Source organism: Elephas maximus, chromosome X (genome assembly GCF_024166365.1).
Source record: "Elephas maximus indicus isolate mEleMax1 chromosome X, mEleMax1 primary haplotype, whole genome shotgun sequence".
Taxonomy (NCBI): Eukaryota; Metazoa; Chordata; class Mammalia; order Proboscidea; family Elephantidae; genus Elephas; species Elephas maximus.
In genome coordinates this window covers 178,058,626-178,082,248 of record NC_064846.1, presented here as the reverse complement: position 1 = coordinate 178,082,248, position 23,623 = coordinate 178,058,626, and the positions used below count along the sequence as shown (strand labels likewise).

The window sequence follows — 23,623 nt, the reverse complement described above, 5'->3', positions numbered from 1 at the left end:
GAGGGTTATCCACATATTGAGGATGCCACAAAGGAAAGAAAATAGAAACAAAAAGAAATATTTCAGGTAATAATGACTGAGAAACTTAGAAAAGCTAAGACACACACCAAACCAAAGATTCAGGAAGCTCAGAGAATACCAAGGAGAACAAATAGCAAAAAACTATACCTGGTGATGTCACATTCAAAATGCTCAAAATCAAAAAGAAAATACGAAAAACAGCCAGAGGAGAAAAAAAATCAACTTTTTACTGAAAAGAACGGTTAGAATTAGAGTATATTTGTCTTAAGAAATCATGCAAACAAGGAGAATGAAACATTTAGCATTTTGTTGAGAGAGAGAGAAAAAAAAGACTACACTAGAATTCTGTACCTAGCAAAACTAGCCTTTAAAGGGAAGGAGGAACATAGAAAATAACAAGCGTTGGCAAGGATGTGGAGAAACTGGAACCATCATCTATTGCTCTTGGGAATGGAAAACGGCACAGCTCCTGTGGAAGTTTGGCAGTTCCTCAAAAAGTTCACCCCACAGCTACGATATGACCCAGTAATCCCACTCCTGTGCAAATAAACAGAAGAATTAAAGACAGAAATCTGTACGCCAATATTCCTTGCAGGAGTATTCACAGGAGCTAAAATACAGAAGCAACCTAAATGCCCATCAACAGATGAATGGATGAACAGAGTAAGAGTCTATCCACGCAACGGAATACTGATTAGCTACAAAGAGAAATAAGTCCTGATAGATGCTACAATACAGATGAACTTTTAAAATGTTATGTTGAGTGAAATTAATTCAGTCAAAAAAGAACAAATACCACAGGATCTAACATCTAGGAAACAGGCAAATACAGAGTGAACAAATTTATTAGTGATCAGCAGGGATGGGAAAGAAGGGAAAAGGAGGTTCACTGCAGAGAGGGCACTGAGATTCTACTACTGCTGGTGCAGTAAGGAAGAAAAAAATAGTGGCAAAAGTTGCAAAACAAATGAACTTAAACAACTTTGCTACATTATCGTTGTTCTTAAGTTGTCACCTAGGTGTCCCAGACAGAGCAGGAGAAAAACGTAGAACAAAATTCAAATTCAAAAAAAGGGGACAGATTTAGTGGTCTAACAGAGACTGGAAGAATCCCCGAGATGATGGCCCCCAGACACTCTTCTAACTCAGAACTAAAGCCACTCCCAAAGTCCACCTTTCAACCAAAGATTAGACAGGCCTATTAAAAAAAGCAGTAACACACGTGACCAAAGTGCTTCTTAGTTCAATCAAGTATGCGAGACCAAATGGGCAACACCTGCCCAAAAGCAAAGACATGAAGGTAGGAAGGGACAGGACAACTGTATGAACGGATACCGAGACCCCAGGGTGGAAAGCAAAAAGGGCAGAGTGCTGATGCTCTGTGCAGATTGCAACCAATGTCACAAAGAATCTGTGTATAAATTTTTGAATGAGAAACTAATTTCCTCTGTAAACTTGCACCTGAAGAGAAATTTTAAAAAATACTTTTCCAGTGTAGAGTTGGAAAGGAACATGGATAATCCAAAAAGGGCCAAAGACAAAACATATACACCTAAACAATATACACACTTAGGTAGTCCACATTTTGATAGTAAAAGCAGATATAAAACTGATACCCATTATTCCATTCCGATTCAACATCATCCAAAGGGTTGTATCTGGTACATGACAACAAAGAAAATAAAAGAAAAAAAGTAAAGAAATAAGAATGTCAAATTCGGAGCTCCCCATATCATTTTACAGATTAAAGAACAGTACATGTAAAACTCCAAAAGACGGTGTAGACGATTATGGGATTAAAGAGATTTTGCACATTCAGATTACAAAATAAATATCAAAGGTGGAAAGGTTTCATTTACAAACACTAGTACCAATAAGTTGAGCACTGAACTTTTAAAAGACAACATGCATTTTAGCTAAAATAAACAACACCTAAAAGGAGTATAATTAAGTAGATTAAAATTCCCAATGAAAAAGTGGTAAAACATTATAAATGACATCCAAATAGACAGCAGTAAATAAAATGGTACGATGTACCCTGATAATGATTCTCCCCAGATAAATTGTTATTTCCAATGCACTTCCATAAAATTCCAAGCAATGTCATTATTTTTTAGGACTTCACAAAAAACTGCGTTGAAAAAGTATTTCAAAGGGCAAATGCCCAAGATTACCCAATACGTTCTAAGGAAAAAGGCACTGGGGTCTGTCCCAACACGTCATATGTAATGTTAAGACTTCTATTCATTTCCTTTATCGATAAAGTTATATTACATTTATAAATATTTATGTTGTTTTATATTTATAGTAGATTTCAAATGACAGCTTGAGAAGACAAAGTATTATGACATGTGCAAAGACCTGGAGTTAGAAAACCAAAAGGGAAGAACATGCTCAACATTTCTGAAGCTGAAAGAACTGGAGAAAAAATTCAAGTCTCAAGTTGCAATACTGAAAGATTCTATGGGCAAAAAATTGAACAATGAAGGAATCATCAAAAGAAGATGGAAGGAACACACATGGTCACTGTACCAAAACAAACTGGTCAACATTCAGTCATTTCAGATGGTACCCGATACTCAAGAACCGATGGTAATAAATGGATAAATAAATTATGGTATATTCACACAATGGAATACTACACATCAATAAGGAAAAATGATGAATCCGTGAAACATTTCATAACATGGAGGAATCTGGAAGGTATTATGCTGAGTGAACTGAGCTGCAAAAGGACAAACATTGTATAATACCACTAGTATAAGAACTCAAGAAATAGTTTAAACAGGGAAGAAAATATTCTTTGATAGTTATGAGGTGGGGAGGGAGGAAGAGAGGGAGGGAGAGAGGTATTTACTAATTAGTCGATAAGAACTATTTTAGGTGAAGGGAAAGACAACACACTACAGGCGAGGTCAGCACAACTGGACTAAACCAGAAGCGAAGAAGTTTCCTGAATAAACAGAACGCTTTAAAGGCCAGCATAGCAGGGGCAGGGGTTTCGGGGGACACCTAAGTCAACTGGCATAATAAAATCTATTCAAAAAACATTCTGCACCCCACTTTGGAGAGTGGCGTCTGGGGTCTTAAATGCTAGCAAGTGGCCATCTAAGATGCATCAATTGGTCTCAACCCACCTGGGGCAAAGGAGAATGAAGAAAACCAAAGACACAAGGTAATTATGAGCCCAAGAGACAGAAAGGGCCACATAAACCAGAGACTACATCAGCCTGAGACCGGAAGAACTAGATGGTGCCCGGCTACAACCGATGACTGCGCTGACAGGGAACACAACACAGAGCCCCTGAGGGAGCAGGAGAGCACTAGGATGCACACCCCAAATTCTTTTAAAAAGAGCAGACTTAATGGTCTGACTGAGACTAGAAGTACCCCGGTGGTCATGGTCCCCAGACCTTCCGTTAGCCCAAGGCAGGAACCAGTACCAAAGCCAACACTTCAGACATGGATTGGACTGGTCAATGGGATAGAAAATGATACTGGTGAAGAATGAGCTTCTTGGATCAAGTAGACACACAAGACTATGTTGGCATCTCCTGTCTGGAGGGGAGATGAGAGGGCAGAGAGGGTCACAAGCTGGCCGAATGGACACAAAAAGAGAGAATAGAGAGAAGCAGTGTGCTGTCTCACTGCGGGGGGGGGGGGAATTAGGAGTATATAGCAAAGTATATGTAATTTTTTATACGAGAGATTGACTTGATTTGTAAACTTTCACTGAAAGCACAATTAAAAAAAAAAGAACCGATGGTAATGAAGGATGAAGGCCAAGCAACACTGAAGACACTGGTGAAAAACAAGGCTCTAGAAATTGACGCAATACCAATTCAGATGTTTCACCAAGCGGATGCAGCACTACAAGTGCTCACTGTCTATGCCAAGAAATTTGGAAGACAGCTATCTGGCCAACTGACTGAAGAGATCCGTGTTTATGACTATTCTAAAGAAAGGTGATCAAACAGAATGTGGAAATCATCAAACAATATCATTAACATCACATGCAAGTAAAATTTTGCTAAGGATCATTCAGAACAGTTGTAGCAGTACGTCAACAAGGATCAGCCAGAAATTTAAGCTGGATTCAGAAGAGGACATGGAATGAGGGATATCACAGCTGATGTCTTAAAACAGAGAACACCACAAAGACCTTTTCCTGTGTTTCACTGACTATGCGATACCTGCATATACACCAAGTAGTAGTCCTTCAGACAGAACAAGGGGATACTGCACAGCTTAAAGTCAGGGAAGGTGTGTGTCTGGGTTGTATCCTTTCACCAAACCTATTCAATCTCTATGCTCGGCAAATAATCAGAGAAGCTACACTATATGAGAAAGAATTCAGCATCTGGATTGGGGAAAGACTTGTTAACAACCTGCATTAGGCAGATGACACAACCTAGCTTACTGAAAGGGAAGAGAACTTGAAGAACTTATTCATGACAATCAAAGACTACAACATTCAGTATGGATTATAAGTCACTCAAGAACCCAGAGTAATAACGAATTTACACTAAGCACAAAAGATGCAAAGCTAAACAACACAGAGTTTATGGATTAAGACTTGGGTGACAAAGCTATAATATTACCAATAATATTGGTAGTAATCATAAACTTTTAAATACAGTTACCAACAATCTCCAGGAAAGAGAAGATGAGAACTTCCTCAAGATTTAAGTAAGCTCCAGCGTAACTTTTAGATAAGTTAAAGTAAGCATTCCTCTGTGTCTGAGAAGTTTATATTAAGTTGAAAATTTTTCACTAGAAACACAACTAGGAACTTAGAATTTTCATCTAGTGTAATCTGTAAATCCGAGAACGTGAATACACAAATCTCATAGGATCAGAGAACCCTTTAATTTTTGATCCTGATTTAAAGCTATGGAGAACATCTACAATTGTACAGATGAAACACCAGCTCTAGGTATAGGTGGGAGAACAAGGACCGACACTGGGGAGCCATGCTTTCCACACACCTGAAAGCTCGAGGTAAAAAAAAATTCCCAAATGGAGGAAAAACAGGTCTGTGGAGTGCACACAGGACCCAGCTGGATGCACCGTTCCAAGTTTCATAACTTTGTTGACATCAGGAGAGCACTACCATGATCCAGGACCCAGTAAACATTCAGGGCCTTCCCCTACAAACTATCCACCCCCTTTTCTAACCCATATCACAGTGTGAACAGGGAGCTGTGGTTTTAGAACAGCACAAGAAATGCTTCACTGCCTAGAAGGAGTCAAGAACATTGTTCAGAGAGATGGGACAAGGATGGCTCTGGAAGGCGGGGCTCAGTCTGCACATCCAGAGCTGCTCTGTCTCTAGATTCTGCTCAGGAGACTGTTATTCAACACAGAGCACCAAGGCCCACGGTGGGGATGGTAATGCCCCACGGTGCCAGCTCTGAGAGTCACATAAGGAAGGTGAACCCAGGCATCTAAATCCTGACAAGCCACCTGTGTATAGGGGAAGGGCCCAATGGCAGTGGGAGAGGGCCCCAGGGTGCCTCCTAGGCCTCAGTCCCTTGGCCTCCTCTGCTACCTTTTTTCTTCATTGAGGAACCACAGCTCCGCAGCACACAGTTGCTCCCCCAACAATTCAGATCCAGCCTCACCCACTTTGCTAAGGACAAGCCAGTTCTCCGTAGAACTCACCATTTCCTTTTCCAACTTCTAGAATTCTAAGGGAATGTCGTCTCTCAGCCTAAGAAGTTACTTCAGGAAGAGGAATAGGAGTGTGAGCAGAGGCCTGGGCAGTTTGGAGGCAGATGAATAATTCTTGGCCCACACACCAGCCAGAGCAGTTGAAATCCTTCCCTGTGATTAACGCATGTGCAAGATGGTCACCCTAGGTCCTCACCTGCCTGGACTGGACTAGTTCTCTCTGCACCACACCTGAGACCTGAAATGGAAGAAGGATAGGGAGGAAACAGTGCGGAGGAAGCAGGGAGTCACAGGCCTATGTCCTCCTCCCAGGCTCAGGGCAATGCTCCACCCTGAGGGCCTTTACACTGAACGCAGAACAGGCTCCAGCCCCCACAGCACACACCTGCATTCTTCAGGCAGCTCCATGGGCCTCTCCTTTCTGCAGCAAGACCACAGATGGAGGAATTTACCTCTCCGGGAGCAGGAGGAGCAACCAGACCTGGCCAGGCTGCAAAACTTGAACCTGATTTCCTCCAGGGAGTTAGGGGTACAATATTGAAGTTGTGGGCTCACCTGTGTAACTCCATCCCTTACAGATCAACACACGCAGTTACCTCGTATCAATGTGAATTGTCAGGAAGAAAACAGTTTCCAACTTTGGCCAATGAACGTATCAAAGTTCAGTCATCATTAACCATGTGGAGCTAAATCTCTGGAGATTTGCTCTTTTTATACGGAGTGACATACATATGCATCAACAGCGAGGGCAGGATCTTTAGTTTGGTGGTGCGTGCGCAGTCCGCATAATTTTAGTGAGTGGGCTTTTGTGCACGGCTCGAAAAATACTGCACACAGCCCTAAAAAAATGGCCCTGGCGCTCTATTATCACCCCAGGAAGGTCATATAACGGGTCAATTTGAAATCTGTGCACCTGCGCCTCAGCCTCCTGCCACGAGAGGACAAGGAACCTGGGGATTCAACCGAGCATGGTGAAGTGCTATAAAAGTTGTAACAAAAACGCAGCCAGAGTAGACTTTTCTGAAAAACAACGATTATAGGATGGTGAATAACCCTTAATAACCGTTTCAGGACTGCCTGCTTCAGTGTCCTCAAAGAAAAAGGTTTAATAGAACTCCAAAGTTCTCACAATGGTTTTCAGATGGTAAATTGTTCCTATCTTCCCATTGGATGTCGCAGAAAATCCAAATCCATTTGACTCGCCCATATTAATAATAAACCCATTGTCGTTGAGTCGATTAGTGACCCTATAGAACAGAGTAGAATTGCCCCATAGAGTTTCCAAGGAGCGCCTGGTAGATTTGAACTGTCCACCTTTTGGTTAGTAGATGTGGCTCTTAACCACTACGCAACCAGGGTTTCCATAATAATAAGCGCAGATATTACTTACTGAGCACTTATTCTCCCTCAGGGGTTCTGTTAAACATTTTATATGTATAACTTGCCTCACTGCCCTTTAGGGAAAGTTACCAAGATGAAGAACACGTAATATGTTCCCTTTTCTGTAATCTTGGTCAAAATTATAAAAACAAAACACTCGAGCACAGAAAACCCAGGAAGTCATGAACTCCAAATTGGATCGATGGTTCATTTTGCCCAACACCATTTTCAACAACACATGTGTACAGGACTAAATGGGCACACCAACACGGAGGCCCGGGACCGTGCATGTCTCCCCGCTCCCTGAGCACCACAGGTCTGCGCGGCTCCCACAGCTCCCACCTCACCTGTCCACGCACGAACACACAGGTCCCACCTCCGCGGCCTCCACGAAGCAGCTGCGGCCGCGGGGCCGGGGGCGCGCACGAAACAAGCGGACAAGCGGCGGCGGCTCCCCGGCTCCAGGGAGGCCCGAGGCTCTGGGAGCAGAGGGACCAGGAGGGCGCGGGGAGCTGGGGCGGCGCCCTCAGACCCGGGACACGACCTGCTCTCGCCAGGCAGCGGAGCGCTACGGACACCCACTAGGGCTAGCGACCGTGGACGCCCACTTCCGCTTCCGGGGATGCTGGTGCCCCAGAGAAGGGCTTCCATACGGGAACCCACAACGATCCAACTCGGGACCGCTGGGTTTAGTAGTTCCCTGTTGTATTAGGGATCTGTCCCAGTCGTCCTTATTTCCTCTTTATTTTAGCCCGAAAGAGCAGTTTTAGACATTTTTTTCTCCCAAATTACCCATTAAAATTGATACCTCAGACATACTCTGTATCGGTTTTTGTAATCATTGTCTTTTGAAGGCCTCAATTGATTGTAATATCCAGGAAATTTTAAGCTCCTAAACCCTATTTCTGCTGCACCATTTCATTGCGTCAGGATAATTACGGCCTTATTTACTCTTCAGTTACACCAGTGGCTCCTAAACTTGATTGCACACACACATCACATGTGAATTTTGCAAAAATGCAGATTCTGATTGCGCACGTCTGCGGTAGGACCCTAGAACTATCAAGTAGTGTTGGCGATGCTGAGCCACACTTGGAATCAAGAGACATTGGATGGTGATTATATTTATTCCCATTATTTTATTTATGGAGGAGATATAACCGAAGGAGGGCTATTGTTGCGTCCTATTAGCCAGCTGAAATAAGATGGACGCCACACCACCAGTTACAAGAGAAACAAAATGGAAATTTATTGTCTGCGCACAAAAGGAGCAAAGCAGGATTCCACAAACATGAGGCCATGTGCTCCCTCTCTGAGGGGGTTGGGGATGCTTTTAATCCCGATGGCCTCTGGAGTTGGTTTTGGTGCCCAGAACTCTCTCCCCTTAGCTCTCCCATGTCCACATCTGGAGGTCCAGATGTTGAATCATGTCGTGAAGTCCATGTCCAAGGACAAACTGAGGACACAGGTCTTCAGGTCCTGCGCATGCCCAAAGTACCGGCACCAAATACAAATTGTGCTTAGAGCCGTGCAGTGTGCTCCAGCCAAAACGAAATTATAATCCCTGGCTTGGCGGCTGCTAGCCGGGAGGGGAACCGCGACGGAATGGGAGGAAATCCCCACGGAGGCCTCAGAGGCATTTTCCTAACGGCACTGGAATACACGGTGCACAAATGTCTTCTTGGTGTGTGATCTGATGTCCACCCCGACACCAGTTAGTGTGCGAGCCTGTGCGTGTGTGTAAGCGACCAGTGGTAGACCAGGCCAAAGGGTCTGGCCCAGATTGGACTGCAAATAAAAAGAGAACAGAGGGGCGTAGGGGGAGCAGACTACAGGTAACCTCAGGCCATTGAGGAACAGAGCCCTCACACCACAACACGACTGCCACGTCCGTGGCTGCCCACCCAGAACGCTCACTTCCACTTCCAGTTTCCGGGATGCTCACTGCTCAGGAGGTGGCTTCCCTACCAGAACCTAAAGCCCTCTAAGTCGGGGCCTGTGGTTGAGTGGCTCCCCCTGATGTTTGGGATCTAGCCATGGCTGTCCTTTATTTCCTCCACAGAGAAAAGCCTGGGTTGTCTTAAGTGCGAATATAAACTGAAATGCGGAATTCAGGAATCAAATATACTTAGAGAGGTAAGTTGTCTACCTTTAAGGACATTTGTTAGACATTACATATGACACTTTTAGTTAGAGCTCATTGAAGAGAACTCAGTCACATGGTCCCACCTGGTAGCAAGGACTACTGGGATATAAAATGGTGGTCCTAGGCGACCAGATTTAGAACGGAAACTCAGGAATTCTATGATGAAAGTCCAACGTGACAACAAATATTGAGGGAGATGAACATCTGTCACAGAAGTAGACAATACTATGTTTTGGAGGTCCAAGTAGCAGAACTTGAAGACTGATTTCATGGGCAGTGACTGAGGTAAACAGAAGTAACACGCCTGATTTCCACCTTTCTGACATAACCAACAGGGTAAATGGTAATACCTTTCTAGAAATGGAGAAAAGAAAGGAGGGGAAGTTTGAGTAAAAGACGAAGGAATAATTAGTTACTGTGACCTTGTCCACACAGCCCTGAAAATGGGAAGCAGTTTTCCCATTTTACTGTGCACACATCCAGAGATGTTTTATGACCTGAGGCATGTATAAAAGAGGCTTAAAGAGTAGGATCTAAAGTTCTTCAAGGTTAATTAAAGAAAAAAAAAAAAATCTCTCGGCCATAGAATACATGTGATAATCTCCCCCCAAAGGGGGTCTGTGGGTGTTGCACAATGCTCTGTCAACCGCGGAAAGAAAAACACACTAACATTAAGAAGGCCAGAATTAAGTACTCACAGGAGCCAGAGGATCCTACAGCACACTTGGATACAGGGCCACACAGGTGATTACACCCAGGGACAAAGCAACAACATGTTGGAACTGTATGACAGGGCATTAAGTATGGCAGGTAAGAGGATCTAAGTGTTGGAGTTGACATGTGCTAGGAATTTATTGATCGGTTTAAAAGTTTCTACTGCTTTAGTGTGGGAAAAGCCCAGAACCAGAGAAAAAGTATCAAGCTACAAGTTGTTTACAGCTTACCCAGGAAATGTCAGTGAACCTGGACAAAAAGTAGCAAACCTTTGAAGCCCACTGGCAGTCACTGGTGATAGACAGCAGGGCCACAGGAGCCTGTCCTCGGGACGCCAAGAGGAGCCTGTCCTGAGGGAGCTGAGAGGAGGCCTGTCTCCAGGGAACTACCAATAGAGAGACACTTATGTTGGAATAAGCTGGGACATGAGATGGGCCACAGCATCAGGCTTCTCATCAGGGAACTCTCATGCAGTGGATGTACACTGCAAAACGAAACAGTGACCAAACCCTGCTAGGAATTTTATTGGACTTGGGGAGAGCAGAGTTTCAGCCCCTGGGAATAAGATCCTTGACAAGGGAGCCTCAAACTCCACCTACTGGGATGCTGCTTTGGGTTTCATATCGAAAAACACTAGAAACTAAATATATTAGAAGCAATTTGGAATTTCAGGGCTCACTTTGGGAAAATGAGTTCCCACCTGCAACTTCTTCCACATTGGGAAAATGAGTTCCCATTTATCTTTTCTTTCCTCTTTGAGGAATTCGGGTTTTCTCACAGGGTCTGATATCTACCCATCTGATATTAGAACCTGGTTTTCTGTAGAAATGAGTCAGTCTTACCAAGGAATTGATGTACACGTTTTAAGGCCCTGGGTTCTTTATTTGCTTTCAATTTTGTTATGTTGTTTAAGAGTATAGGCCTGGCTTTTCACCTGGACTCAACAGACGGGTTAGTTTATGTATTTTTTGTCCCATTTTGTTCTGAGAGCTTGACTCTGATGGAGTATTTGTAACCATAGTGAACTTTTAGTCCATTCGGTCCCATGTAGTTAATTCAATTCTTTGCAATTCAGGATCAGCAGCAGTATGTAAACCAATCATTCTCTATGCATGAGCTCTGGAAAACTTGATTCAGTCTAGCGGTATCCACATTCAAACTATCAGCTTTTTTTATACGTCGGATATAGGGAATTACAAAAGTAATGCAAAGTTAAATAAAACCACTACAAAAAAAATTATCACAAAATGCCTCTAACAATGATTAACTTTATTTTCAAAGTGCTTTGGATATAATAGATAGAAATCTTGATGTGTAATAATGCACGCCTTCTACATTTATTTGGCAACCACGACCTCCCCCCACAAGGTATTTTTGTAAGCGTGCTATGCCAACTATTTTTGTACAGCAATGTTTTAAAAATTTGGGATGGTGGCACTTAAAAAATACCTTGTGAGGGGAGGGCACAGTTGGCAAACCAAAGTATAAGGTGTGTATTATCTGGTTAAAAATATGGTATACCAAGAATATACCAAGATTATCAATTATACTCAATATCCATCAACTCAATTTAGTGCCACTTACGATTCACCAAAGCCTTCTGTACCTCCATACCCCTAGAACGCTGTTTTTCAACTTCTCTTTATTGCCATAAAGGAGATGTTTTAGACGTTTTTGTCCTCTAATCGCCTATGAAAATGAATACCCCAGATACACTATTATCAGTTTGTGTATAATAATCTTTAGGAGGCCAAAATTCATTGTAATATTCAGCTTAATTATGGCCCCTCCAACTCTATTCTTACTTTTACCTTCCACTACCTCAAGGTAATTCTGATCCTATTTACTCTTCCTTCAGTTAGACCAGTGGTTCTCAAACTTTCTCACAAAAACACATCACCTGTGGGTCTTGTTAAAATGCAGATTCTATTTCTATAGGCCTGAGGTGGGGCTCCAGAAACTTTGTTTCTGAAAAGCTCCCACATGGGGCTACTGCTCTTGTTCCATGGAGCACACGTGGAACAGTGAGGTATTAGTTGGTAGTTAGAATCATTACCATTCAATTATTTTCTAATGAAGGAGACATTTTTGCGATAGTGCCGGAACACACAGTACAGGAATGTTTTCTTGGTGGGTAAGCTCATGTCCACCCCGGACACCAGTAAGCAGAAGCAAGGTGAACCCCCTCACCACCCCATTGTCTCTCACACGTATGTTATCACTGTGAAAATGATGACCTTGGACGAGATTCACCCTTCGAAACAGCTGCGGTAAATAAACCTCCATATGTATATGATTCTTTCTTTTATTGTCCTTTGATTAAACTGCTTTCCGTAACATATTTATAAGGGTCTCCAGTCTGGGATTAGCAGATGGCAAGATGTGCATGGGACAGTTTTAACCTTTCTTCCAGGATATCAGAAAGTTCTGCGGTCAGGGATGGGTATTTGAAATGCAAATAGCTGACAGACATTTATGAATTGGAAGGAGGAGGGGCTTTAAAATCATTGAAGAGACATGACAGTCACGGAGACTGCAAGGTTACCAGCTGGTAATAAAAGAAAGGATGTTAGGAGGCAGGGCCAAGATGGCTGACTAGGTAGAAGCTACCTCGGATCCCTATTGCAACAAAGACTCGGAAAAACAAGTAAATCGATCACATACGTGACAATCTACGAACCCTGAGCATCAAACACAGATCTAAAGAGTTGACCTCAGTGACAGAGACTGAAAACGAACAACCACGGGGAAGCAGAGACCAGCGTCCCAATCAGGAAACCTTGGCGCCGGGCTTTGGACTGGGCTCAGGGGAGCTGAACAGGGCATCCTGTCATGGCACACACACGGGACGCGGCCCTACCCCCCAGAATTGACCACGGGGGAAGCCCAGCCAGTGCACACAGACAGCGCAGCGACGCGGCTGACAGGTGGAGAAGTCACCAGGGGGCAGCAACTGGTTTTGCAGCGGCAGTGCGGCATCCCAGACAGGGAACCTTGGCGCTGGGCTTTGGACTGGGAGCTGAGGAAATAACCGCGGCTTCTGAGGCAGTGCAAGCACAGGACAGGGGCCTGACCCTCGGGGGCAATCTCTACCCAGCCAGCGCGCAGTCGACGTGCCCTTCGGGAATCTCACATAAAACAGTCATCCCAAGCAAGATAAGTAACTTTGTCTATATTCTGGGGTGCTACTCTCTCCTATTTATCTGAACCCTCCCATCCCCTTCCCAGGGACCTTCATTAAGATTGGAATTTCCTGAGCCAGAGAGAGAACTGCGCTGCGTTTTTTTTTTTCTTTCCTTTCTTTTTTTTTTTTTGGTCTTTTCCTAACCCATTCTCCTGGCCTGAGAGAAGTAGCTACAAAAAACCCAGGGACCAAAAATCCTTCCCTAATTGGACTAAAAACACACAACCAGCTCCAGCCAACCATATGTGATCCACAGTCTTGGGTTTTCATCCCTACAGGGAAGAAGGTGGCTATTATAACGAAAAGATATTTCTGATAGAGATCTGACTGTAATTGTTTTAGCTGATTACTGGAAAGACAAGTTTCCAAGGTCTGAAATCTCTGCATATTCAACAGAGCCTTCACTGACCCACAACAGGGAACTGAGGGCTGAAGCTCCCTCAGAGCACCTAGCCTCTGGCCTTAGGGGTTGAAGGACGGTGACACTTACCAATCTGTAGAGGTACTTGCATTGGGGGCCTAAGGTAGAGCTGCAGAGCCCACCCACCAAAGTGCTTTAGGAATAGAGACACACCTACCTCACTAGCACTTGGGGGAAGCCTGTCAGCATCTTGACCCCCCGGAGTGTGAAACCCTGCTGCTACTAGAATATGGTGCACACAACTATCACCACTACTTCTCTAGGTGGATAGGTGACAGTCTGCACCACACACTTGGTGACACAAAATCAGATTCTACTCAAGAATAGTGAATGGACTCTTAGGCTTATATATCTGATAACAGCCCAAACCAGCTGGTAAGAGGACATAAGTGATTCAAGGGCTACAACAATCAAGACAGCGCAATCTAGTAGCCCATCTACGTATATTAAAAGAAAACAAAACAAGATAAGACTCAGCAAATATAGACTAAATCACTACAATATCTTAATGATGGCTCAAAGATGACAGTCGATATCAAACCACATAAAGAAGCAGACCATGATTGCTTCTACAACTCCCCAAACCAAAGAAACAAAATCTTCCCCAAATGAAGATACAATCCTGGAATTGCCAGATGCAGAATATAAAAAACTCCTTTACAGCATGCTTCAGGACATCAGGGATGACTTCAGAAATGAAATAAGGCAATCTACAGAAAAAGCCAAGGAACACTGATAATGCAGTGGAAGAAGTCAAAAAGATTATTCAAGAACGTAGTGGAAAAATTAATAAGTTCCAAGAATCCATAGAGAGACTGCACTCAGAAATCCAAAAGATTAACAATAAAATTACAGAATAAGACAACGCAAGAGGAAGTCAGAGGAGTAGACTCGAGCAGTTGGAATGCAGAGTGGGAAATCTGGAGGACCAGGGAATTGACACCAATATAGTGAAAAAAAATCAAATAAAAGAAATTAAAAAAATGAAGAAACCCTAAGAGTCATGTGGGACTCTATCAAGAAGAATAACTTGCGGGTGATTGGAGTCCCAGAACAGGGAGGGATATCAGAAAACACAGAGAATAGTTGAAGATCTGTTGGCAGAAAACTTCCCTGACATCATGAAAGATGAAAGGATATCTATCCAAGATGCTCATTGAACCCCATTTAAGATTGATCCAAAAAGAAAATCACCAAGACATATTATCATCAAGCTTGCCAAAACCAAAGATAAAGAGAAAATTTTAAAAGCAGCCAGGGATAAAAGAAAGGTCTCCTACAAAGGAGAATCAATAAGAATAAGTTCAGACTCCTCAGCAGAAACCATGCAGTCAAGAAGGCAATGGGATGACATATACAGAGCACTGAAGGAGAAAACCTGCCAGCCAAGGATCATATATCCAGCAAAACTCTCTGTCAAATATGAAGGTGAATTAAAACATTTACAGATAAACACAAGCTTAGAGAATTTGCAAAAACCAAACCAAGCCTACAAGAAACACTAAAGGAATGGGTCCAAAAACCAATAATATCACATACCAGCACAATACAAGGTCACAGAGCAGAACATCCTGATATCAACTCAAATAGGGAAATCACAAAAACAAATTAAGATTAATTTTAAAAAGAAAAAAAACGCTCAAAAAAGGGAATCATTGAAGTCATTACGTAAAAGATTACAATAATCAAAAAGAGGGACTAAATACAGGAGGCATAGAACTGCCATATGGAGAGGAAAACAAGGTGATACAGGATGATACAAGTTAGGTTTTTACTTAGAAAAATGGGGTACATATTAAGGTAACCACAAAGAGGTATAACAACTCCATAACTCAAAATAAAAACCAAGAAAAACATAACGACTCAGCAAACATAAATTCAACTACTATGAAAATGAGGAACACACAATTTACAAAGAAAAACGTCTCACCACAAAAAGTCAGTGGAAAAATGAAATTCTCAACAACACACATAAAAAGGCATCAAAATGACAGCACTAAACACATACTTATCTATAATTACGCTGAATGTAAATACACTAACCCCACCAATAAAAAGACAGAGAGTCTCAGACTGGATAAAGAAACACGATCCGACTATATGCTGCCTACAAGAGACACAAACAAACTAAAACTCAAAGGATGGAAAAAAATATATCAAGCAAACAATAAGCAAAAAAGAGCAGGAATAGCAATATTAATTTCTGACAAAATAGACTTTAAAGTTAAATCCACCACAAAGGATAAAGAAGGACACTACATAATGATTAAAGGGACAATTGACCAGGAAGATATAACCATATTAAATATTTATGCACCCAATGACAGGGCTGCAAGATACATAAAGCAAACTTTAACAGAACGGAAAAGTGAGATAGACACCTCCACAATTATAGCAGGAGACTTCCACACTCCACTTTCGGAGAAGGACAGGACATCCAGTAAGAAGCTCAACAGAGACAGGGAAAACCTAATTGCTACAATCAACTACCTTGATCTTATTGACTCAGACAGAACACTCCACCCAACAGCTGCAAAGTATACTTTTTTTTGTAGCGCACATGGAACAGTCTCTAGAATAGACCACATATTAGGTCATAAAACAAACCTTTCCAGAATCCAAAACATCAAAATATTCCAAAGCATCTTCTCAGACCATAAGGCCATATAAGTGGAAGAACACACCTTGCCCATGGATAGGAAGACTTAACATTATAAAATGTCTATTCTACCAAAAGCGATCTATACATTTAATGCAATTCCAATCCAAATCCCAACAACATTCTTTAATGAGATGGAGAAACAAACCACCAACTTCATATGCAAGGGAAAGAGGCCCCGGATAAATAAGAATGACTGAAAAAGAAGAACAAAGTGGGAGGCCTTACTTTACCTGATTTTAGAATCTACTCTACCGCCACAGTAGTCAAAACAGCCTGGTACTGGTACAACAACAGATACACAGACCAATGGAACAGAATTGAGAATCCAGACATAAATCCATCCACATATGAGTAGTTGATATTTGACAAAGGCCCCAAAACAGTTAAATGGGGGAAAGAGTCTTGTTAACAAATGGTGCTGGCAAAACTGGATATCCATCTACAAAAACAAAAAAGAACCAAGACCCATACCTCACTCCATGCACAAAAACTAACTCAAAATGGATCAAAGACCTAAATATCAAACCTAAAATGATAAAGATCATGGACGAAAAAATAGGGACAATGTTAGGAGCCCTAATACAAGGCATATACAGTATACAAAACATTATTAAGAATTCAGAAGAAAAACTAGATAACTGGGAGCTCCTAAAAATCAAACACCTATGCTCATCCAAAGACATCACCAAAAGAATAAAAAGACCACCTACAGACTGAGAAAAAGGTTTTAGCTATGACATTTCTGATCAGTGTCTGATCTCTAAAATCTACATGATACTGCAAAAACTCAACTGCAAAGAGACAAACAACCCTATTAAAAAATGGGCAAGACATATGAATAGACACTTCACTAAAGACATTCAGGTAGCTAACAGATACATGAGGAAACGTTCACCATCATTAGCCATTAGAGAAATGCAGATCAAAACTACGATGAGATTTCATCTCACTCCCTCAAGGTTGGCCTTAATACAAAAAACACAAAATAATAAATGTTGGAGAGGCCGTGGAGAGATTGGAACACTTATACACTGCTGGTGGGAATGTCAAATGGTAAAACCACTTTGGAAATCGTTTTGGTGCTTCCTTAATTTTTCTTTTTTAAAAGCTAGAAATAGAACTACCATACGATCCACCAATCCCACTCCTCGGAATATATCCTAGAGAAATAAGAGCCTTTACAAGAACAGATATATGCACACCCATGTTTACTGCAGCACTGTGTACAATAGCAAAAACATGGAAACAACCGAGGTGTCCATCAACAGATGAATGGATAAATTATGGTATATTCACACACAATGGAATGCTAGGCATCGATAAAGAACAGTGAGGAATCTGTGAAACATTTCATACCATGGAGGAACCTGGAAGGCATTATGCTGAGTGAAATTAGTCAGTTGCAAAAGGACAAATATTGTATAAGACGACTATTATAAGAACTTGAGAAATAGTTTAAACTGAGAAGAAGCAGTTTCCTGAATAAACTGAATGCTTCGAAGGACAGTGCAGCAAGGGAAGAGGTTTGGGGACCATGATTTCAGGCGACATAGAAGTCAATTGGCATTAATAAAATCTATTAAGGAAACATTCTGCATCCCACTTTGAAGAGTGGCGTCTGGGGTCTTAAATGCTATTAAACAGCCATCTAAGATGCATGAATTGGTCTCAACCCACCTGAAGCAAAGGAGAATGAAGAACACCAAGGTCCCAAGGTAATTACGAGCCAAAGAGACAGAAAGGGCCACATGAACCAGAGACTACATCATCCTGAGACCACAAGAACTAGATGGTGCCCAGCTACAACCGATGACTGCTCTGACAGGGAACACAACAGAGAACCCCTGAGGGAGCAGGAGAGCACTGGGATGCAGACCCCAAACTCTCATAAAAACACCAGACTTAATGGTCTGACTGAGACTGGAAGGACCTCGGTAGTCATGGCCCCCAGAGCTTTTGTTAGCCCAGGACAGGAACCATTCCTGAAGCCAAATCTTCAGACATGGCTTGGACTGGAAAATGGGTTAGAGAGGCATGCTGGTGAGGAGTGAGCTTGTTGGATCAGGTGGACACTTGAGACTATGCTGGCATCTCCTCCCTGGAGCGGAGATGAGAGGGTAGAGGGGGTTAGAAGCTGGCGAAATGGACACAAAAAGAGACAGTGGAGGGAGAGAGTGGGCTGCCTCATTAGGGGGAGAGTAATTGGGAGTGTGTAGCAAGGTGTATATAAGTTTTTATGTGAGAGACTGACTTGATTAGTAAACTTTCACTTAAAGCACAATAAAAAAACGCACTGGATGAAATAAAATACATCTTTCTAAAATTATAAAAAAATAAAATCTTGAGAAGTTGCTGGGCACAATTTAGGCGAATATGGAACGAGAGAGAGCAGTCAAGCATTTCACATGAACTTAACCAACAGGAGGGTGGCTCAGTTAGAAAACTATGGAAATGAGGTTCAGATGTATGGGCAGAAGTTGGAGTTCAGGCTTCCCAAAAGTGGGAGCCATATCCATGCATCACAGGGACTACATGGCCTGGCCGAGAGTCATCCAAAAGGAAATACTGAGCTCTGAACGTTCTAAGATTTCTGAGATTCGTAATAGTAACTCCAGCCACTAAAAAAAAAAAAAAAAAAATTCCTTTGGAAGAAAAATTATATCTTCAATTGTCTCTTTAATTGAAACATCCAACATATTGACAGCTGATGAGACTTTACAACAAATATATAAACAAGTCTTGGTTTTATTTCCTATATTTTAAACATGGTTCAAAATAAAAAGAAAAGCTAAAGAATATAAAGTCTATCACAGAACAACAAATTATCAGACACACTGGGAATGAACGAGCATAGACAACAGAAACATACAAACAGATATAAAACACCAAACCTAGTCACAAATTCTGTATTTAAACATATAATTGCAAAATTAAAGGGGGTAGATAGGTTTCATATCATTCGATACACACCAGGAGATAGGTTTCATGAACTTAAAGACAGTTGTTGTTACATGCCACTGAGTCAATTCCGACTCATTGTGACCTCATGTACAACAGAACAAAACACTGTCAGGTGCTGCACCATCCTCACAATATCTGCTAAGCTTGAACCGACTACTGCAGCCTCTGTCAATCCATCTCATTGAGGGTCTTCCTCTTTTTCGCTGACCCTCTGCTTTACCAAGCGTGATGCCCTTCTCCAGGGACTGATCCCTCCAGACGACACGTCCAAAGTATGTGAGACACAGTCTCTCCATTCTTCCTTCCAGGGAGCATTCTCGTTGTGCTTCTTCCAAGACAGATTTGTTCGTTCTTTTGGCAGTCCATCGTATGTTCCATACTCTTTCCCAACACCACAATTCAAAGGCCTCAATTCTTCTTCTGTCTTTTTTATTCACTGCCCAGCTTTCAAATGCAAATTAGGCAATTCAAAACACCCTGGCTTGGGTCATGTGTCCCTTAGTTCTCAGGGTGACATCTTTGCTTTTTAACACTTTCAAGAGGTCTCTTGCAGGAGATTTACCCAATGCAATGTGTCTTTTGATTTCTTGACTGCTCCTTCCATGGGTGTTGATTGTGGAACCAAATAACATGAACTTAAAGATACATACAAAAATAAACAGAATAAAGCAGAGCTATAAAAGTTGGAAAACACTGATGGAATGGAAAGAAAAAGAGGATAAAGAACTCAGGGTAAGGAAAACAGAGATGGGTTAAAGAGGGTAAACCTTTTTCCCTATAATTCCCAGTGATCTTGTTTGTGGACACTATTTTTTTGTGAAAAAGTATCTTCTCCAAGTTCCTTCTGGATTTTAAAAAATCAATTCAATGCTTTCAATTTTATCTCTCACCCTTTGTACCTCTGATTCCAGCAGTGAAGTCAGCATTAGTCTCAATCCTTAGTACTGTTTCGGGGTTGATCTTCTTCGACTCCCATGTAAAATCCCTTGTTTCTTTTACTGTCTTTTATCTATACCAGCTTCTCTCCATCTTTACCTGTTGTATGCCCACCTCCCAGTCATTTACTGGACTGACTCATGACTTTCCAATCTGGCTCATCCTATTAGAAATGAAGATCCTCTCCTGCAGGAACTCAAGTCCTGCATCCCTTGCCCAGTGGTGATGCGGTGTCACCGTGTTGCTTGTTCTTACTGTTTGGAACTGGGCACAGGCCGAAGTCCCCTGTAAGGTCAGATAAGGAATCGTGCAGGGGTGGGGTCCGTGCTCTGTACTTCCCTCCCCCACTACCCTATGGAGGGGAGTCACATGTGCAGTGCCTAGGAGGGCAGCCTCCTTGCCTCCCCAAGTCAGAGGTGAGAGAAGCGTATCAAAAGAGAACCCAATGAAGTGGCAGAGTTTCGTAATAACATAGGGTTACAACATTGTAATGTGCATCAGAACGTCATTACTGTTGTTACTGTACTATTATGTTAACAATGTTTTATTGTAACCAGAAGTGTTTCTTTAAAACCTTTTTAAGCACAGAAAGGTACGTCATATGGTATATTCTAAGGAAAACAGTCGACTAAACGATGTTACATATTTACAATTATACCTAACTGTTCCAACATGAAAATTCAACTTAAACACATAGTTAGGGAAGGAACTCCTTCATAATCTGTGGACTGCGTATCCTACTACGAGCATTTAAAAACATGATAAAATCGGGGAGAAGGAAAAGCTGTTTCCTTCAGAATTCCAATTAATAGATATAGTATTTTGGGACATTGGGACAAAAAACATCATCTGGTAAACACCACAGTAATAATGATATGTAATTATCTTTGAATACTAAAATTAGTAGGCCAAAATACAACGAAAAACAGAATATCTACACAGACTCAAAGTACCACTATGAGTTATTAATTATAATAGATAAAATAGCTTACTTTACAATAGGAAAAAATGGAAAGAACGTTTCAAATATGACAAAACAGTCTGAACCAAATACAAGATGAGCATATTTAATTGCTTGCAAAATAACATGGACAATAACGTTAAATAATATGAAGCCAATTATTCCCTGCAGCCTCATTTGTAATAGCAACGACTTTCAGAAAGGTGAAGTTTAGCTTGGACTAAGAAAGTAACAAACACCAATGAGGACAGTCCCACAATTACAATGAAACTATCATTTCTCCCAAAGGCATAAATTACTCTTAATGATCCGTTCTTTTAAGTTAGTATTGATTTCTTACTTACCAAGAAACTTTCGTCTTTAATTGCTGACTTTCAGAAATTTATCAAAATCATAACAGTAAGGACAAAACATCCCACTTTTGACATAAGAATAATCAACTCTCTGTGAGTTCTTATATGTAAAGTGGGGTCTGAGGAACAACTAAAGGCTTTCCACATTGCTTATGTTTATAGGGCCTTTCTCCATGGTGAATTCTGACATGCTTAGTGAGGTTCCAGTTCTGAAAAAAGGTTTTCCCACACTCCTTACACTCATAAGGCCTCGCTCCACTGTGAGTTCTTATAGGCGAAGTGAGGCTGGAGGAATGCATAAAGGCTTACCCACATTCCGTACATTCATAAGGTTTCTCTCCACTGTGAGTTCTTTTATGTGAAGCGAGCTGGGAGGAACGAATAAAGTCTTTCCCACATTCCTTACATTCATAATGTTTTTCTCCACTGTGAGTTCTTTTATGTTTACTAAGGGATGAGTGACAAGTAAAGGCTTTCCCACATTCCATACATTCCTAAGGTTTCTCTCCACTGTGAATTCTTTTATGTCTACCAAGGGATGAACGAATAGTAAAGGCTTTCCCGCATTCAGTACATTCATAAGGTTTCTCTCCACTGTGAGTCCTTTTATGTGAAGTCAGGCTGGAGGAATGAATAAAGGCTTTCCCACATTCTGTACATTCATAAGGCCTCACTCCGTTGTGAGTTCTTTTATGCTTATAGAGGGTTGCATAACAACTAAAGGCTTTCCCACAATGAGCACATTCGTAAGGTTTCTCTCCACTGTGAGTTCTCTTATGAGAAGTGAGGTGGGAGGAATGAACAAAGGCTCTCCCACAATGCGCACATTCGTAAGGTTTCTCTCCACTGTGAGTTCTCTTATGTGAAGTGAGATTGGAGCAATGAACAAAGGCTTTCCCACAGTCCTTACATTTGTAACGCCTCTCTCCACTGTGAGTTCTTTTATGTACATTGAGGACTGAGGAATAACGAAAGGCTTTCCCACATTCCGTACATTCATAACGCCGCACTCCATTGTGAGCATTTTTATGCCTAGTGAGGGCTGAGGAACAATTAAATGCTTTCCCACATTGCGTACATTCATAAGGTTTCTCTCCACTGTGAGTTCTTTTATGTGAAGCGAGCTGGGAGGAAAAAATAAAGGCTTTCCCACATTCCTTACATTCATAAGGTTTCTCTCCACTGTGAGTTCTTTTATGTTTATTAAGGGATGAGCGGCGAGTAAACGCTTTCCCACATTCCGTACATTCATAAGGTTTCTCTCCACTGTGAGTTATTTTATGTGAAGTAAGGCTGAAGGAACGAAGAAAGGCTTTCCCACATTCCTTACATTCGTAAGGTTTCTCTCCACTGTGAGCTCTTTTATGTTTACGAAGGGATGACCGACAAGTAAAGGCTTTCCCACATTCCGTACATTCATAAGGTTTCTCTCCACTGTGCGTTCTTTTATGTTTAGTGAGGTTGGAGGAACTAGTAAAGGCTTTCCCACATTCCTTACATTTATAAGGTTTCTCTCCACTGTGAGTTCTTTTATGTGAAGTGAGGTCGGAGGAACGAATAAAGGCTTTCCCACATTCCTTACATTCATGAGGCCTCTCTCCACTGTGAGCTCTTCTATGTGAAGTGAGATGGGAGCAATGAATAAAGGCTTTCCCACATTCTTCACATTCATAAAGCCTCTCTACGGTGTGATTTCTAATATGTATTTTTTTTATACTGAGTTCTGAGGAGCTACAGGCTTTCCCACATTCCTCACATTCATAAAGCTTATCTCTGTCAGGACATTTTTTAGGTAAAATGAGGGATGAAGGATTATAGATTTCACAATATTCTTTACATGCATGTTTATGACCACTCACACATGTCCAAAGTGATGACAAACCACAGAAACCTTTCCCACATTTGTTACATTCATAACATTTCTCACCAGTGAGTGTTGTCACAGGACTCTTAAGGGTTGGCATACAAATTAAGTCCTTCCCACATACCTTACATTTATCGGGTTTATTTCCATGAGGAACTCTCAAAGGAGTAGTTAGGTGAGAGGAACAGCTGCAGGATTCTCCACATTCCTTACACTGAGAGGCACTGCATCTGGTGGAAGATCTGATATGATGGTTATATGGTGAGTGATCCATGAAGATCTTTCCACACTCAGAGTATTCAAAAGCGTTTACTTCTGGAGGGTTTCTTTGGAGCACAGTAAGATCT

The 23,623-nt window shown here is 41.7% G+C and overlaps 1 protein-coding gene across 7 annotated transcripts in view; it reads right to left on the bottom strand.

The window, feature by feature from the left end:
* LOC126068552 (zinc finger protein 709-like) overlaps positions 1-23,623 on the bottom strand; it is a 114,413-nt gene that overhangs the window by 74,861 nt on the left and 15,929 nt on the right. For all 7 annotated transcript variants that reach the window (XM_049871220.1, XM_049871217.1, XM_049871219.1 and 4 more), the window contains exons 5-6: positions 23,401-23,518; positions 5,891-5,932 (exon numbers count right to left, since the gene is read on the bottom strand). In XM_049871220.1, coding sequence (XP_049727177.1) covers positions 5,891-5,932; positions 23,401-23,518 — 160 coding nt within the window. The remainder of the gene's footprint in view (positions 1-5,890; positions 5,933-23,400; positions 23,519-23,623) is intronic.